This window comes from Oryx dammah, unplaced genomic scaffold, assembly GCF_014754425.2.
Source record: "Oryx dammah isolate SB20612 unplaced genomic scaffold, SCBI_Odam_1.1 HiC_scaffold_9, whole genome shotgun sequence".
Lineage (NCBI taxonomy): Eukaryota > Metazoa > Chordata > Mammalia > Artiodactyla > Bovidae > Oryx > Oryx dammah.
The window spans coordinates 32,168,422-32,187,113 of NW_024070193.1; the positions used below are offsets into that span (position 1 = coordinate 32,168,422).

The 18,692-nt window shown below is 41.8% G+C and overlaps 1 protein-coding gene across 1 annotated transcript in view; it reads right to left on the reverse strand.

The window, feature by feature from the left end:
• Nucleotides 1-18,692, reverse strand: part of PDZRN3 (PDZ domain containing ring finger 3) — a 271,041-nt gene that overhangs the window by 240,790 nt on the left and 11,559 nt on the right. The window contains exons 2-3 of the mRNA XM_040246381.1: nt 13,866-13,952; nt 6,088-6,195 (exon numbers count right to left, since the gene is read on the reverse strand). Of these exons, the coding sequence (XP_040102315.1) occupies nt 6,088-6,195; nt 13,866-13,952 (195 nt within the window). The remainder of the gene's footprint in view (nt 1-6,087; nt 6,196-13,865; nt 13,953-18,692) is intronic.

The following is an 18,692-nucleotide window of genomic DNA, read 5'->3' on the forward strand; positions in this document are numbered from 1 at the left end:
ATCCTTCCACAACGCAATCCAGGGTTCAACACTGGCACCAATTGCAGATAGTATCTAAGATGAAACTCTAGTCTCTGCCTCTGGAAACAGAGCTGGAATCCATTACTAATAAGGGGTCTCTAAAACCTGTTTGTTTTTGCAGCTAAAAAAGAAATTCTCAACATAGCTTGAGTTATACCATATCTCTTTCATCAAAACAGAGTATTTGTGTAACTGAAACAAAGTTAGATATCTCAAATTGACAAGAACAGGTCGTACTTCTTAAGACAGTAATTGATACAGAATTCTTTCCTCTCTGCTGAGTGTGGCGCACGTCAGTACAGAGGACAGGGGCAGAGACCACAGGTTTATTTTGAATATTACCCCCAAATGACTTGTGCATATCTCTGCCTGTTTAGCAACAGTAAGTTTCCTGTACACAGTTACACAAGAAATACTGAACCTTTCTTTCCCCTATCATGAAAGAAGAGTATAATTGTAAAATCATATACTTTATAGTATATTTTTCCTGAAGAAATGGAAATAAAAATAGTGTGGAGATATTTTAAATAATTTCCATCAACAATGTTTAGTTCACTGATAACATCTAAGTAAATACCAGTGAGTTGATTCAAAAGAAGAGAGTATATTCATTACTATTTCAAAAGGGATCCCTCTAGGAGTTACCAATCCTCAAAGAAGAAGGAAAAAATTAACCATGCAGATTTGGATTGGAATTGGACGTAATGATACAGGCATAGTTTTCAAAATATTAACACATAAAAGGATGAATGAAGAAATACATGGAGAGATGTGTGCTGTTGTTGATGATAATGTTGTGTCCATGCATAGATATTTATATTTTCTAACTGTCTGCTGAGAGTACCTAGGAACAATGAAACCTCAAGTGTAACAATCATGCTAGCAGCCAATTTTGATTTCTAAATGCCACTCACGCTCCACTCAATGGAGTTAGAGCTACTTAGAAAAAAAGTAGATTCTAGAGTTGGGGCCAGCAAAGTACAAGATGAGCTCGGGACACCTTGAGGTTCTAGAAAGTAACAAATGCTCAAAAACTGATGGGAACACATCAAAGGATAGAGGAACTAGTTAGAAAGAGGTCCTTCTGGCCCAAACTGGCCAACGTGAACACAAATTTTAAGACTCCATGAGTCCATACTGAAACTGGCAAAAAGAGAGATAGAGATAGACAGAAAAAATAGGGAGGAAAAAACACTTTTTCTTATAACTAATAAACACAGAAGGAATGTAGTCAGTAAACCACCATTTGTCAACCAGTGTAATAATAAACAATTCAAGGAAAACCTGTAAGTGGATGTGAAAATCAGCGTACGAGAGTCTTAACAGGATATTAACACAACCTCAACAAAGCCCCTCTACCCCAACAAGATTCAAGAAAAAAGGAGAAAACAGCACCTGCACAGCAGAGAAATCTGGCAGACGGGCCTCAACCAAGCAGTCCTAGCTAGCATCACCAATAAAAGGACAAAGTGACATCACGTGACTCTTGACAGGATGCACGGGGAGGACACACCATCTCTTCTCCTACCCAGAATGTATGACCGGAATCCATACCAAATTGAGAGAGGTCATACAAAAGACCTAGCTTGCATTCTGCAAAAGGATCAGTAGCCAGGAAGACAAAACTGAGGCACTGCTCTAAAGGAAAGGAAACTAAAGATATAGGACAATGAAATAAAACCTATGATCTGGGATTTGCTCTTGCTATCACAGACATTATATGCTCAAAAATCTGACTAAATGCTGTAGACGAGACAACAGTATCCTACCAATGTGTATTCCCTGATTTAGATAACTGGACTGCAGTTATATAACAGTAGGTCTTATTCCTAAGAAATACACACTGATGTATTTAGGAACAGGGGGTAGAGACAGAAAAGGATAAAATAGATGTTAATATTGAGGGAATCTCGGTAGAAATTGTAGAGGAATTCATTGATGTAAGTCTGAAATTATGTCAAAATAAAAAATAAACAGAAAAAAAGAGCATCTTCTATTGCTTTTCCTAAAACTAAATGCCTTTCCAGATGAATCTACTTGCCATTCTGCAATTTTAGTTGGTAGGAGAATATTATCTTCACTAAGTAAAATCCTGCTTTACCAAGTGGCCTAGTTTGGGAATGGAAGACAGTGTTAATTCATTCTAGTCAACTCTGACTCAGACTTTTCAGCAATGACACACTACCTAAAGCTAGAGAAAACAGAGAACGACTGATTTACACAAAGGCCACTGAGGATACACAACTTCTGTGACTACATGCCTCAGTCTCCAAATCATAACACTCCTGAGACGAACACGTATTTACAGAGGACTGTACAAAATAAAGGTTACTGGCAACAGAGGGCTTAACTCTCCTGCCTTCACTGCATTTGGAGAATTGCATTTATTATCTCAAAGCAGAAACAGGACCTCGCCTTTAACCCAGACAACTGTTAGAGAAACTCACTTACCACCAAATGAGAGGTGAGCACGATGCAAGAACAAGCTTCTGCGCGAGGCACCTGGCATCATAAGGTTTGGGAATAGGACAAATCTCTACCCCAGTCATCCTCTTTGGGATCCCTATCATAGCCAGAGGTACTGGTGGAAATCTACGGAAGTGATTTTCACTGTCTCAAAGATTGAGGTGGGGACCAGGGATGCTAGAAGCCTTACACTGCACAAAGTCTTGGATAGTGAAGGATTATTCGACTTTTGGGATAACTTCCCCATATCATTCCAGACATTAGTAAAGATAAAATAACACACTTTTAATAAGTACCCGAGAGCAGACTCTAACTCTGTTTTACATATAAACACTAAGGGGGTTTGGGGGGTTGCAATTTAAATACACACAGATTACACACCCATTTTCTCAGCAGAATTACTCACCACAGCATATAGGTGAAAGCAAGCCAAACGTCCATCAATGGAGAAATGGGTAAACAAAATATGGTATATGCTTGTACACATACAGTAAAGTAGCATTCAGCTTTAAAAAGAAAAGAATCCTGACACAAGCTACAAGCACTCAAGACAATCCTGAAAGACATGGTGTTTACTCATTCGCTTACGCAGAAAGATAAATGCTGTGTGATTCCACTTACATGGGGCACACAGAGTTGTCAAATGCATAGAAACAAAAAGTAGAAGGGGGCAACCAGGAACTGGGTGAGGGGGGAGGGGGGTGGTTTAGTGGCTACAGTTCTAGTTTGGGAAGAGGAAAAAGTTCTGGAGATGGGATGGTGGTGATGGCTGCATGACCGCACGCGTGTACTTAACGCCACAGGAAAGTACACTTCAAAACAGTGACAACGGTTAACTGTACATTATGTATATTTTACCACAATAAAAAAAATACATACAAATGTGTGTAGATCAAAGGAAGACTGCAGTTTTTTGTGTGCCATATCATAACCACAATCTGCTCACCACCCTGGAAAACGCAACTGTGGAGGGCGATGCCTGAATCCATAGCATCGCCCACGTGGACCCATCAGACAAGGAGCTGGTGTAACCATGGCAATAAACATCACAGCGTCTTCTAATGTTGTCGTGCCTGAGCATTTACACACTGATCCATACGCTTTTTAATAAATGATCTCTCTTTTGTTCTTCTATTCCATGACAGTACAATATCTACCACTGGGTGCATATGTATTGAGTTGGTCAGAAAGTTGATTCCAGTTTTTCCGTAAACCAGCTTATGGAGAAACCTAAAGGAACTTTCTGGCCAAACCAATATATAAAAGTTGTGAATTTTGTTTCATGATAGTATTGATGGCATTTCACAGTATTTCTTATAAAACCAAGGTGAGTGTGCTTGGCTCTGATGTGGGTGGGATCTACAGTTCCATCCTTAGGGAACAAAGAGCAGTAGGAACAGGGTAACTGCTGACATCTCTGCTGAGGACGAGACTCACTTGGTCCCTACGGATTTAATATAACTATGCTTTCATCGGAATGAAAGTTCTTACAGTCAAAGTCTCGCGGGACTTTGCCCACTCCTCTGAAAAGGAAGCAATCTGACGGAAAACTAGAAAACCCCTGACTCTCCTTAGTGATAAAACCCACATGCACACTTAAAATAATCAAATTCATGCCTGGTAATAAACTCAGACAGAGATGAGGTGAACCGGGGAACATTATTTTCAGGCATGGGAATCACCGCGTCATGTCAAAAGAGATTAGAATCTGACTGAGAAGGGCACGGGGTGTCAACTGCAATTACACATCTACTGTTTCTCTATTGGGATCTTCCCTTTTTCCATCTCAACACTGGGAACATGATTAATATTTTACATAACTGTCCAAAAGCAGAATGTGACTTACCAGAAACCGTACTGAACACTTCAAACACAGATCCCTGCTTTGCCAAGAGAAAATCCTGCCCAGCTGTACATTGCTCATTTGCAAAACATAAGAGCAATGAAATTCCATTACTTAGAGAAACTGGCTGTTCCACCAAACCCTTGGCAACGGAAGCTGTACTTATCTTTTGGAACAATAGTCTCAGAAAATGTATTCTCTCTCTCTCTTCACAGAAGACGGTAAAGGATGCATTTGAACTCTTGAAAGAACGTCCTGCCCAAACAAATTCCTGGAAGGGAAAATCCACTCTGCTGACCTGGGAAGTAGGAAGACTAACCCTAAAACATGCAGCAGAAAGAGCTCCAAGTTTAAGAACTCTTTAAGAAGTCAAGGAGGATGTAGCATGGTTAATAATGTCCTTAAAACAAGATCAAGTATCCTTGTAGTAAGTAAGTTTTCACACTGCACCCCCTCTTTCTAAAGAGTAACTCTTATACCATAACTTGTTTAGTTTGTTTTCTTGGGGAGATATAACCATCTATTTTCCTGAGGATATAAACTTCCCTGAACTGTGCTGCTTTGAGCATCGCAGAAATCATCCAAATTAGACCAGAAAAGCGAGACTCTGTCTTTCTCTTCCCAAGGTTCCCTTCCCAGAAGCATGTGGCCACTTTTCTGTTATGTAAGCCTCCCTTGTGGCTTATCCCATGGCCAGAGCTTCCAGTCAGTCCAACGTCTGAAATAGGCCAGAAATACACCCAAGAAGTATAGATACTATGCAAATGTGTTTGGAACATAGAACATCCAGTGGTCATAGGGCCATTTTTCTAGTTTCCTATTTAACGTGCTATATTATGGCAACAGCACATGGGCGAGCTTTTTATGGGCTTCAACGTCTCATCCTGGATTCTCACATTTAATTTTTTTCCCCTCATAGAAAATCCAACAAACTGAGCCCACGTATTCACCCATTAAAAAGATCAATCAAAATGGTCAAAATCACAAACAAAAAATAGTCACGTATCAAACTTTGCAATGAGAGCCCACACCAGCAGGCCACATAAACAACTCTTTCCCTTTCAGCAGCTCGGGGCAGGCTAGGACACTGACCCTATTCCCAAGGGTACTATGATTGGGCAGAAGTAGCTACCTCCCCCGGCAGAAAACTAGAAACCTCCTACACAGAAGTTTAAAATGATGAGTGAAGAACTGAAAATGAGAACAGTGGTGATAAGTGATCCTCCTGAAAATCAATCTTGGTCTGCAAACCCTTAAGTCAAGCAACTGGTACAACTGACAACAGGCAAGACACAGAAAAGGGGGAATGATACATATGCAGAAATAATTGTGCGCCGTGAGCTCCGAGGACATGAGAGTGATCCTGAAGCCGACACAATTAACCCCTGGTCGCCAACCTGAACAGAGTCCCCATTTGCACAATAGGGACTGCTCATCTGGTTCTAACTAACACACAGCTCCCCAGAGGTTTTCACACGAAGCTCCAACTGAAGCACACAGATCAGATGCACAGCCGCGTGAAAAGAGCCAAGTCGTCAACAAGCCACTTATACTTTAGCTTCTCTATACTGAATATAAACAAAAACTTAACACCAAAGCAATCAACACCCAATGTGGTCCCACACAATCGGAGAAATCTGTCTCCCGCCCAAACAGCCACCATTTGAGGCCTCCCTCCCCAACAAACATTTAGCCTTGAGCAGGATGAAGACTGCATGACATTCTCCCTATAAAAGACCCTGGCAGTGTTCACATACCTCAATAATCCTGTCGTGAATTTGCAGGCCTCCGTCCTTGGCTGCGGGCCCACTGTCAACTATTTTGGATACAAAGATTCCTTCACTGGACGATCCATCTTGGTTGTCCTTTGGGTTAAAAAAACAAAGGCATGAATGCTAGGCATTAAGGTGATCATGAAAATCAAGCCAACACTCTTAAAACAGTAATGGACTCTTGCTGGTGTCACTAGTGGCAAGGAGGTAGAAGTCAGCTGTTTCCCCTCATATCTGTTTTAAACTAAAATTAACACATGGTAAAATAATTTGAGTCAGACCAAAAGGTACAAAATGGTAAGTCCCTTCCATCTCTAACCCACAGTCCTTCTATCCCTTTGTAGCATCAATTGGCAGTTAATCCATCCTTTCTAAAACATTTTTTCTTTGGCCAGGCCGCACAACATATGAGATCTCAGTTCTCTGACCAGGGATGGAACCTCTGCCCTCTGCAGTGGAAACTCAAGAATCTTAACCACTGGACCACCAGGAAGTCCCTTTCCAAAACATTTTAATGTATCACCTTCATAAGTGAAAGTCTTAGTCTTTCAGTCATGTTCAACTCTTTGCAACCCTATGGACTGTAGCCCACCAGGCTTCTCTGTCCGTGAGATTTCCCAGGAAAGAACACTGGAGTGGGTTGTAACGTCCTTCTCCAAGAGATCTACCTGACCCAGGGACTGAACCCATGTCTCCTGCATTGCAGGCAGATTCTTCACCACCTGGGCCACCAGGGAAGCCCATCACCTTCCTAAATAGATATCTATTCCTTTCTTATACACATAAATGGGATTATGCTCCACTCAACCTCTTTCACTTAACTTTAAACATGTTAGAAAATTTTCACCATCTGACCCACCATCACCCTCATTTCCCTAAGAGACTAGACAATCAATCCTCACACAGGAGTAATTAGTACTGTTTCCAGTTGTTGCTTTCCTGCTGGCTAAGATGATAGAGAATCTGCAATGCAGAAGACCTGGGTTCATGGACAGATAAGTCTGGAGGGCTACAGTCCATGGGGTTGCAAAGAGTCAGACACAATTGAGCTACTAACACTAGTTAGTCGCTATTAGAGACTGTATCACCTCCAATACCTTTCTACCTGTATTTTAAAATAAATACCTTCGCTAGTATATATTGCTACAAATCCCTAGCAATGGAACTGCTGGGTTGAGAGTATACATATTTTATTGATGTTGCCAAATTACCCTTCAGAGAGCCTCTACTGATAGCTCATTCAACAAAGTATATTCTCATATCCTTACAAGCACAAGTGTAATATTAAAAATTTAAATTCAATAATCTGAAGGTGAAAATAGGCTTTTTATTTTTGTTGTGATTTGCATCAGAAAACCCCACCACGCACCATCCCCCACCTCTTCAATCCTAATGAATTCTGATCTCCAATCTCTTTGAATCCCTTTAGATCTTTCAAACTCCAGTCTGAAAGTCTCTGGGAAAGAAGACAGCTCACTGCTCAAAGTCTTTCCTTTATTTAAAATAAAAAAGCTTCAATAAACTCATTAAAAAACCAAAACAAAAAAAACCCCTCACAGCTTGTTCATGAACTTCTTTCCAAACAGCATTGGGATGAATACTTTCCAAGAGCATGGATTAAATTTCTCGTGATTAACAGATGGATTTAGAAATGAAACGGCAAAAGCGCGTGTTGTTTCTGAACAAAAGGATTTAGGAAGTAAATTCAGGATGTTCTACAAAAAACTCCCAAATCCACCATCCTGGTGATTTCTCTGCCATAACACCGTAAGAACATCTACTTCAGTAATCATTTCTCTATACAAATACATCAAATGCAAATACATCAAAATTCCATTTGTTAAAAAATTAAACAAACCCCAAACCCTATATTCTAAAGAAGGAGAGAGATAACTTTGAAGTCTACCCCCTGAAGTCTAACAACAGGAACCCACTGTGGGAAAACACACACTCCCCAACTCTGCTCTCCCCTCCCTGCCCTGCTGCTCACAAAGGCACACACACAAACACTATATAATGTTATAATAGGACTCAAAAGAAACTAAAATCACAATGTAAAATGAGAATTAAGTGTTTTTCCCAACATCTATCCCCACAAGACAAAGATAAATCTCCCACTGCCATTTGGGTTCCCTCAGCACTCTTCCAGGGGGGTGGATCAGTAAGACTGCGGGTGCTGAGCTGGATTAGCCGGCCCACAAAGATACCACTGCCCAGCATCACAGCCCTTCCCTCAGGCCTATTGCACACTAACCCTTTCCCGCCTGAATTTCTTTGAGACTTCTCTCTCTCTCACAGCCACTACTAAGGACGCACAAGTCGCAAGCATATCTCAGATACAAGCACAGAGAAGTGTGACAGCTTCTATTTACTGAGTACACACCAGGTACCAGGTACATGGAGCTTCCCAGGTGGCTCACTGGTAAAGAATCGTCAGCTAAAAAAGGAGACACAGTTTGATCCCTGGGTCAGGAAGATCCTCTGGAGAACGAAATGGCAACCCACTTCAGTACTCTTGCCTGGGAAATCCCATGGACAGAGGAGCCTGATGGGCTACAATCCAGGGGGTCGCAAAGTCGGCTAAAAAACAATAGCCAGGTACATAATGAGTGTTCTCTGTCCATCATTTAATCCTCATAAGAGCCACAAGTGGTAAGTAGTATAAATATCCATTTCAGAGATGAAAGAAATCTGAGACAGAGAGGTTAAGTGACCTACTCAAGGTCATACAGCTAAAAAGTGGCAAAGGTCTGTTTCCAACTAAGGATAGGCTGATTCTCTTATACAAACTCTAAGTGCAACATTGTCTCCCACTGAGAAAAATTTCAAAAATACACATAAATTCAGAAATACAGCATTCCAGGCTATGGAATATTCCACCAGAGGACCCTGAAGAGTCTCAATTGACCACAAAGGGTTTATGGACAAGCTTAAGTTCCGTAAGAGGTGACGTCAATACATCAAATGAAAAGAGATCTGTGTTTACTCTGATTGAATTGCTTTGCATTTCTCGGCTGGGGAGGAATGAGGAGATAGGGGCTGAGATTTCGGTTTTGGCTGGTTTTGCAGAATAATATATTTGAACAGAAATAATTTATCTTAAGGCGCATCAGAAAGTCCCAGCAAAAATCAGAGAGGGACAGGCAAGAGCAAACACCAAACTGAGGTCATATGAAGACTGTGATAAGGGATGGGAACAGAATGTGAAAAACATAGAAAGCACAAAATCAGAGAAAACCAAATCCAGAACATTCCTGATCCTCTCAGAACACATCTCTCTATTCTTTGTTTGGTGGCTCCTCTCCTAACACATTTTAAGGTAGAGCTATGCACCAAGGTAAACCAAATGACAGGATTTGTTTGGGTTTGCTGGCCTGAGAAACAGAAAAATGAAAGGGCTTGTTTCCATCCCAGGGGTGCCAGACAATGAAGTAAACTTGCCAAAGGCCGAAGGTCTGATACACCAGACTGGCTGCTGTTTCTTCAGGGACCCGAGCACTCGTGAATGGGTGATGTGATTCTGCTAAGAGCATTATGTACTGCATGGTGCAATGAAAAGCCTTATGTCAGAGCCCCCACGCTGGGCTTATGTCACAACTCAACCAAGCCTCCAACACAGGAATTCCTTGGGAAACACACATGTCATTCACCCTGCCTTCTACTTCCAGTAACTAACAATGAGTACACATTGTTGCTCATCCTGGCTTTTTAGCATGTTCTCAATGACCTGCCAGATTTCCAGGCAACAGGGCAGAATCCATTTAGGTTTTATTATGCTGCTTCTGCTAATCAGGACATGTTTTTTAAAACATGATGGCAAACACATGCATATGGAATTCAATTTCTCTCCCCAGGGCTATGCATGGAGTTCTTGCAAAAAGACCACATAAACTCAGAGTCCTTTAATGCTACAAAAATCAATCTAGTTTCTGCTTATACCACTTTTTTAAAGGAAAAAGAAAATGACCTAAAACATATTTTTTGGTAAGTCTGAGAAAAACAAAACAAAATTGCCTTCTAGTGAACTTGGAAGCATCCTTTCATCCCTGGGGAGGTGCAGAAATGAAATACCATCTTTGTGGGCTTTCCCATTGTTGGCTGACAACAATTGCCAAGCCTTGAGTTTGCCTCTCTGTTTTAGGCATTTTGCAAAATTTAGGCTCCCCTTTTCTATATATATGCTTTGGTGTGCAGAGAAGAAAGCTTCCTGGTTTGGACTCTTTGGGCTACAGAAGCTTTCGAAATGTCTAAAAATGAAAAGCATCTTTCTTTACTGTAGTTGTTTCTTAAAATGGTAATGGTAATGATGGATAGGGAGAGAATGAATAATTATGAATAAAAACCAACTGCAGCCAACTGTCTTGTTACATGTGCCAAGTGGCAAAACACGTTCTCCCGATGATAAGGTGGAGGATTGAGTCCCTGTGGTCCTGGGACCATGACTGAGCCAGTCAAGCCCCATTTGGCTCCCTCAGCCCCTCTCACAGCTGGAAAGCCTGACCCTCGGCAGCAGGGACTGAATCAGAGCAGCACCATGACATGCTGCCTGGGATGGCAGCCAACCAGAAAAAAAGGGAAAAGCAAAAAAGTCCCAAGCTGACATAATTTGGGGTGTCTCAAATGGTGCTAGTGGTAGAGAATCTGCCTGCCAATGCAGGAGACACAAGAGACCTGGATTCAATCCCTGGGTTGGAAAGATCCCCTGGTGAAGGAAACGGCAACCCACTCCAGTATTCTTCCCTGGGAAATTCCACGGACAGAGGAGCCTGGTAGGCTATCGTCTGTGGGGTCGCAAAGAGTAGGAAATGTCTGAGTGATTGAGCACAGAGATAATTTTAGTCTAAGAATTCCCCTAAGATGATGGGAAGAACAAGGGTATGTCCACATTCCTAGGGCTCAGCCAAGGGGGACTGCTCCCTGCCCCAACCAACCTTCATTCTATTTTAACCTCATTATCTGGAAGTATTCTTTTTAAAACATATTTTACAAGGCAAATCATGTATCAGTTCATCATTTTAATGACTACGTATCACCTACTACTAAGCTGTCATTTTCTTGCAATAAACCATGCTCGTTTGTTGTTCAAACTGTGGCTTTGGCCAAAAGCAAAGGGAATTTAATCACAACCCGCTTCTTCTTCTCTGGCCTCTTTCTGACCACGTCCTGCCACTCCTCAACTCTGTCTTTGTCCTTTTCCAGGTTTCCCTGGGTCTGTCCACTTTCTTTTATCTCAGTGGCCTTCAAAGATCGGTACTTGTAATGAAACACAGTGGAATGATGAAACAGTATATTAAAAATCATTTCATATTTTAATTTCATCATTTAAAATGATTCTTTAGCATGTAACTTTTATAAGACAGGTAATATTAATTCAGTAGTAAATATATGTATCATTTGTAACCAACTATGTCCAAATGTTTTCCTACAGTGGGTCTCTTGGACTGCAAGGAGATCCAACCAGTCCATCCTAAAGGAGATCAGTCCTGGGTGTTCTTTGGAAGGAATGATGCTAAAGCTGAAATTCCAACACTTCGGCCACCTCATGCGAAGAGTTGACTCATTGGAAAAGACTCTGATGCTGGGAGGGATTGGCGGCAGGAGGAGAAGGGGACGACAGAGGATGAGATGGCTGGATGGCATCACCGACTCGATGGACATGAGTTTGAGTAAACTTCGGGAGTTGGTGATGGACAGGGAGGCCTGGCGTTCTGCGATTCATGGGGTCACAAAGAGTCAGACACGACTGAGCAACTGAACTGAAGATTGTTCAACTAAATATATTATATATGGACCTCTGATCTAGCAAACTCCTACTCATCCTTCAGAACCCAGCTTCAATGGCCTGCCCCATGATGCCTTCTTCCCCAGGGTTAACTGCCTCCCAAAGCATCTTTAGCTGAACTCAGGCACAGAGTTTTATCAGTGAAAACAGTGCTTCCCTCTCCAATGCATCAGTTTCTCCACCTGGACATGAGCTCCATGAAGGCGGGGCAAACACTAGTTACATCCAGATGGCTGACATCTTCTTATCCTTTAGGATTTGGCTTTATATGCCTTTCCCTCTTTCCTGATCACTCTGGGCAATGATGCCCCTTTCTCCTTGGTATGTAGTATAGCCATCCTCCCATTTTTTCCCCCTCATTGTTCTTCTCCCAATCTGTAATTACTCTATATACTTGTTTCTTGCCTTATATCACCCAGGACATAAACTCAATGAGCAGAGGGATCCAGTCTCCCTGGTCAGTATCCTCAAGTCCATAGCAAATAGCCTTTGTATAACGCTTAATTGTTGAATGAGTGAATCTGATTTTTCTTTCCCTTTTCCTTGACTATTTTCCTCTTAAGCTGACTAATGAGGAAGATGTTTGATTTTAGTCAATCAGTTGTGTCCAGCTCTTTGCAACTCCATGGACTATAGCCCGCCAGGCTCCTCTGTCCATGGATTCTCCAGGCAAGAATATTGGAGTGGGGTGCCATTCCCTTTTCCAGGGGATAGTCCCTACTCAAGGACTGAACCTGGGTCTCCCGAACTGCAGGCAGATTCTTTACCAGCTGAGACAAATGAGGAAAGGCTGGGAAAAGAAAAAGAACAAGAGATGATACATACTTGGGGCATCCCGCGTGAAAGGTGAGACTCCGGAAAACATCCTCTGCCACCTCCCCAGAGCCCTCTCAGCAGACATTTTCCTGGCAGTTAAATCAACAGATCTGAATTCAGCCTCCCCTTTCTGGAGGAGGGGATCATGATGAATGAGGTGAACAAACAGCTCCAGTGAGAGGGAAGCGCAAAGGATACACCAGCCCACAAATGAGGGGATGGCCTCTGACTGATGAAGGGCGGGTAGAAGTCCTGACAAGACTGACTGTCTTGGAGCCCCGACTCCAGCAAAGCCCCTCAGTGTAACTGCACAATCTTTTCTTCTTTTAAACTTACTTTGTATTGAGAGGGTAGCTCAGCTGGTAAAGAATCCATCTGCAATGAGGGAGACCCTGATTCGATTCCTGGGTTGGGAAGAGCCGCTAGATAAGGGATAGGCTACCCACTCCAGTATTCTTGGGCTTCCCTGGTGGTTCAGCTGGTAAAGAATCCACCTGCAATGTGGGAGACCTGGGTTTGATCCCTGGGTTGGGAAGATCCCCTGGATGGAGGGCATGGCAACCCACTCCAGTATTCTTCCCTGGAGAATCCCCATGGACAGAGGAGCTTGGCGGGCTAAAGTCCATGGGGTTGCAAAGAGTCGGACACGACTGAGTGACTAAACATAGCGCACAGACAATTAACAATGTTGTGATGGTTTCAGGTGAACAGTGAAGGAACTCAGTCAGACACATACATGTATCCATTCTCTCCAAGCTCCCCTCCTATCCAGGCTGTCTCAGAAAACTGAGCAGAATTCCACACATATTAACGTGACTTTTCTCAGTTCAACTGCTATCAAACTAGACATAAACTCTTCAAAGCTAAACAGCTAGGATTAGCCATTGTATGACTAGGACAATGCTACATTAGGAGACCACAACTAATCCCCCAAACCAAATCACTTTGCTGTACACCTACAATTAACACAACATTGTAAATCAACTATGCCTTAACAAAAAACAAGATGATAAAAACCCCTGAGGGTGAAGATGATAAACGCACCATGAACTCTAACTAGAGCAGAATGAAGCGAGCAAGGTTTCCTACCCTTCGCACCCCAGTCCTTGACCCCTTTCCCAGCTACATCAAGGACCTGTAAAACCCATCTCAACAACTAACATACCACACACGGCCGGCCACCAATGATGTTGAATCCCAAGGAGCCAGAATCCCGATGCAGGACAAGAGTCAGGCTTTTTGTTTCTTCACCCTGCAGGGAATAAATGAGTTCAACATTTCATTAGCATTTAGGAAAAGAATGGGGGTAATTTTCTATCTAAATGGACTCATGGATTGCCAACCTGATCATTAGAAACCCTATATCTCTAGAGAAGTTTAATCCAGAAAATTTGGGAGGCTCATGCTGAAACTCTGGTCTGCGTTGAGGAGGTTACAAACATTTCTAGATCCCATCAGACCCTGCGGTGAGCACTTAAGAACATCTGAAGACATCCAGACAAAAGTAAGAAACATTTCCTCTCGGTGACACCTTTCTCTGAACACACATCTTTGCTTTGGCCAGCCCACCATAGGCTGGCTGTTTCGACGGCTACCTCTATTCTTCAGCCATTCTCAACAGCAGCATTCACCTTAAATATGCCATGGAAGGTTCCAATAGCAATCCCCTCGGAAGCTTGGGTACATATACAGCCCATCAATAGTCATCTGTGTTTGGAAGACTTGGGGGAAGAAATAGCGCTTAAAAAGTCAGACTCAAACATGGGTGGGAACAAGGAAAATCCCGAATCTTACTAAAAAGGGAGGAGGGGGCATTTTCACAAAGTAACAACTGTCCAGTCCTGAGGAGATGCAGACTGCTGAACAGAAAACACTCTGTTTAAGGCAGGTGGGACCGCGTGAGCCACTTTAAATCAAACAAGCAGAAGTGGCCCCAGCAGGTCTCAGAGGCGCAATGTTTAACAGTCAAAGAAGAGGGAGATGCCAGGGCCCCCCAACCAACACTCACCAGTAACAGACAGATGGATAAAAATAGATCTCACCTTCTGCGCAAACTATCACTTAATAGGGTTTGACATAAATACTAAACTCGCTGATATACCACTGAAAGGGTTCCAACTATTCGAATGGTATGCAAAAGTCCACATGTACTGGCTATAAATTTGCAATTGCTTCACTCACATTTTCTGTTTAAACAGGGTATCATTTAAATGTGGCATTTTAAAAAAGTATGAAATATTTCATTATATGCTTTCTCAAAAACAGCACTAACAACTTATCACAAAAGAGGTTTTATTCTCATATTTACTGCTTCCTGGTGCAACTTGTGCCTTATACTTTGGCAGGAGTGGAGGAGGGGGATAAATGGCAACATTTGAATAACATGAATGCAGCTATCTGACCTGAACACCATGCTGGCAAAGAAAGCCACACTTTCCGACCTGCACTGCCCAGTGGGTTTTTCCTGCCACCATTTTCAATGTAAAATACTGCTCCACCATTGTCAATGTAAAACTCTTTTCCACATTTGGCCAGGAAAAATGCACAACATAGCCACATGCACATTCACACATACATTAAAGATTAATAGGTCTCAATGTGTAAAATTATCTCCCTGGGCTTAACATTCTCAGTAAACAAGCTTGTTTCTCCTGACTATTTAGTATATAGCAGAACTCAAAATATTTAAAAAAATGTCACAGAGTTAGCATCAATTACTAAAACACTGTAAAAAATGAAAATGATAATTTACTATTAGAAACAGGCTGTTTCTGATGGAATAACTATGTATTCGATAAGAACAAAATGACAAAATCTTCATTTCTGCAGACTGAAACAAAAGATTCATTTCTGTCACTTACTTGATACAGAAAATAGAGTATATAAATATAAGAGAAGCCAATCTCTATCAAGCAACTGTACTTAACAAAAAAAACAGCAGAGCCTCATTCATGATAACCATTCACTTACTTAAAAAAAAAAAAATCCAATCCACAGTACCACCATTCAGAGCATCTAGCTTCCCTGGTAGCTCGGTTGGTAAAGAATCCGCCTGCAATGCAGGAGACCCAGGTTCAATTCCTGGGTCAGGAAAATCCGCTGGAGAAGGGAACAGCTACCCACTCCAGTATTCTGGCCTAGAGAATTCCATGGACTGTATAGTGCATGGGGTCACAAAGAGTCCAACACGCCTTAGCGACTTTCACTTTCATCAATGCTATCAATCTTTATCATTAATTTGAACCAACAACAACTTTCAAATTAAAGAGACTAAAACTTGCAGAATCCCCCTAATAGTTTGGAGATGTAAATGCAGTGTTTTGCAAACTGAAATAGTTTATATCTTTCTGCCTTGGAAATGCAGAAGGTTACTAAGGCCACACCTTGCTTTGTTACCTTAGAGAGCTGAAAAAGAAATACATAGGAGTTTGAGTGAGTTATCATACATAGCTTACATTTCTGGCTTTCATAACTAATCAATGATAGAAACTGCCAGGTCACAGTAATCTAAGGCAGATAGCTCTGGTTGGACAACCTCAAATGATGCAAAAAGGAGAATACACAGCTAAATGATTAAAACAGACTCGATTTAAAATCTACTGTGTGATAACTATTTATTTAAAAAATGAAAAATAAAGAAATCCTATTACACTAACAACAATAACAGCTAACTTTTACTGGCTCTTTATCATGTGTTGGAAATTATACTGAGCACTTAAGTGCTTTATTTTGTCTAATAATCCAGTCTTATCAACTGGCACTATTACCATTCTCAAGATATAGGTGGGAAGATTGGGAGGATTAAAAAAGCTTTTCAAAGGGCTAGTAAGAGGTCACTGGCATTTAAACCCAAGATCTCCTAGATTCTAGACCTCAACTCTCCACACTAACATCTTTCTCATGTGGAATGTAGAACAGCACCATGTAGGCTGGCAACATCTTAGGTCCCACCCAAGTTGATTCCCTTGATGGCATTCCAAAAAGTTCCACAAAGAAACTCATTATAGGAGGTCTTGGCCAGGAAACCAATATCAGAACAAAATTCTAAACTCTTTACTGAACTATTAATCTCCAAAAGATCCAACCTGAGATACCCAGAGACACCTAGGTCTGGTCCCAAACTCAGAGATCTCTTTCCAGGGACAATGGAGATGAACTGAGACAATGCTTGAAACAACATCATTTAGCCAAATAGCAATCTGCAAAGACTGATCAAATTAACAGTTAAGTTAACCCTCTAACCCTCCTTGCCAGATGCAATCCACCGCAGGGGATAAGAGAGCATGTTCTCTTTTTCTAGAAGTGGGTTGACCCAGTCTGTTGTCCAGCAGGCTTACACACTGGCTTTAGGTGACACAGCCTATTTTAGGACTAATTTACAGAACTGAGCCACCACATGGAAGTTTCAACACATGATGCTGGGAGTGATGATGGAGAAGAGAAACACTCTGGCTAGACTGAATTACTTCCATTTCTCTAACTCTCAAAGGTCAGTTCCTTTTCTCCAACACCCTGAGCTCCATTCTGATTTTTCCTTTCCACTTCTTTCCCCCTAAGCAACCTGAACTATATTTGTTTACTTTCTGATTCTTCAGAAGAAATGTGAATAGAGAATTTTAATAGGAGGCTTCACATAATACCATGCTAACAGATTAACTTTAATTTCTGATTAATGATTTAATCTGTTCCTCGGTTCAAAGTGTATCAGGATAGAGGGTATTTAAATGATTCTCATTCAGTTATACTCCACCCAGTAAAGCAAAGAAAGTGAAAGTGTCAGTCATTCAGTCATGTCCAACTCTTTGTGACCCCATGGACTATAGCTCTCCAGGCTCTGTCCATGGGATTCTCTAGGCAAGAATACTGGAGCAGGTTGCCATTCCCTTCTCCAGGGGATCTTCCTAAACCAGGGATTGAATCTGGGTCTCCTGCATTGCGGGCAGATTCTTTACCATCTGAGAAACAAAGATCTCAAGAGACGGACAAATGGAATAAGGACAAAGGCTCTAATCAATGCTGCTTTCCCGGCTGTTCACAGATGTTACATCTGTAAGTAACATCATTCATCTAAAGGAAAATTTAATTAATATTGCTCTGTCTTGGTAGTTTATCATGACCCATGCTTTGAAACTTTCTCAATGTCTTGGTATAAAATAAAAGATGGGAAAGAGCTCTCTTTCTCATAAACAACTGAGTAACGAAAACATCAGGCTTTTGAGGCAGGTATTATATCAAAGCTCTGTACCTGGGAAACTGAGGCTCTGAGAATTGCATACACTTGCTGAAGATCACGTGGCTGCCAAGAGGGAGGGGCGGGGCTGGAACCCAATCCACGGACTCCAACAGCCAAGTTCTTGCTACTGTGCTGGTAAACGTGTGCACGCTACCCTAAACCCCTTTGCCTCAAAATACTCAGCCTTCACTTAAAATGTCAGGAAGGATGAGACATTTAATTCGTGTTCTAATTAGAGTTTTAAGCAAGGCTTCTTTGGACTATGCACCAACAGTGGCAAAGATCAGAGTTTCTATTATACCCTGAAGGGTGTCATGAGAACACTGTACCCTTAACAGGAACAGGGTGATGGTTAAGATCTTGGACTTTGGAGTCAGAACGTGATTTTAGTTTTCTCCTTCTGAGGAGGAGGAGAATAATGGCTTCTTCTGAAACATGAATGAGATGGGACTATCCCTGCCCAGGGCCTCTCTACAGGGCTTGGACAATAGCAAGGACTCCAGAAATGAGCCAAGCACAGCACCATTGTACTCTCTGACCACATAAATGACTCTGCTACAAAACCCCGGAAATGGAGAATGTCTAATCCTAAATTAATTTAGTCTACAGCAAGTCTGGGAGAGCTGAGGCCTGCAGTTAAGCAAATAAAGACAGTTACGTGTTCATCACAACATCTGGCCATCAAATGGGAACTATATCCACGTACACATTTCTCCTCTTCCCAAGTCTGGAGAAAGAGCGGCACGGTGTTGGAGGGCT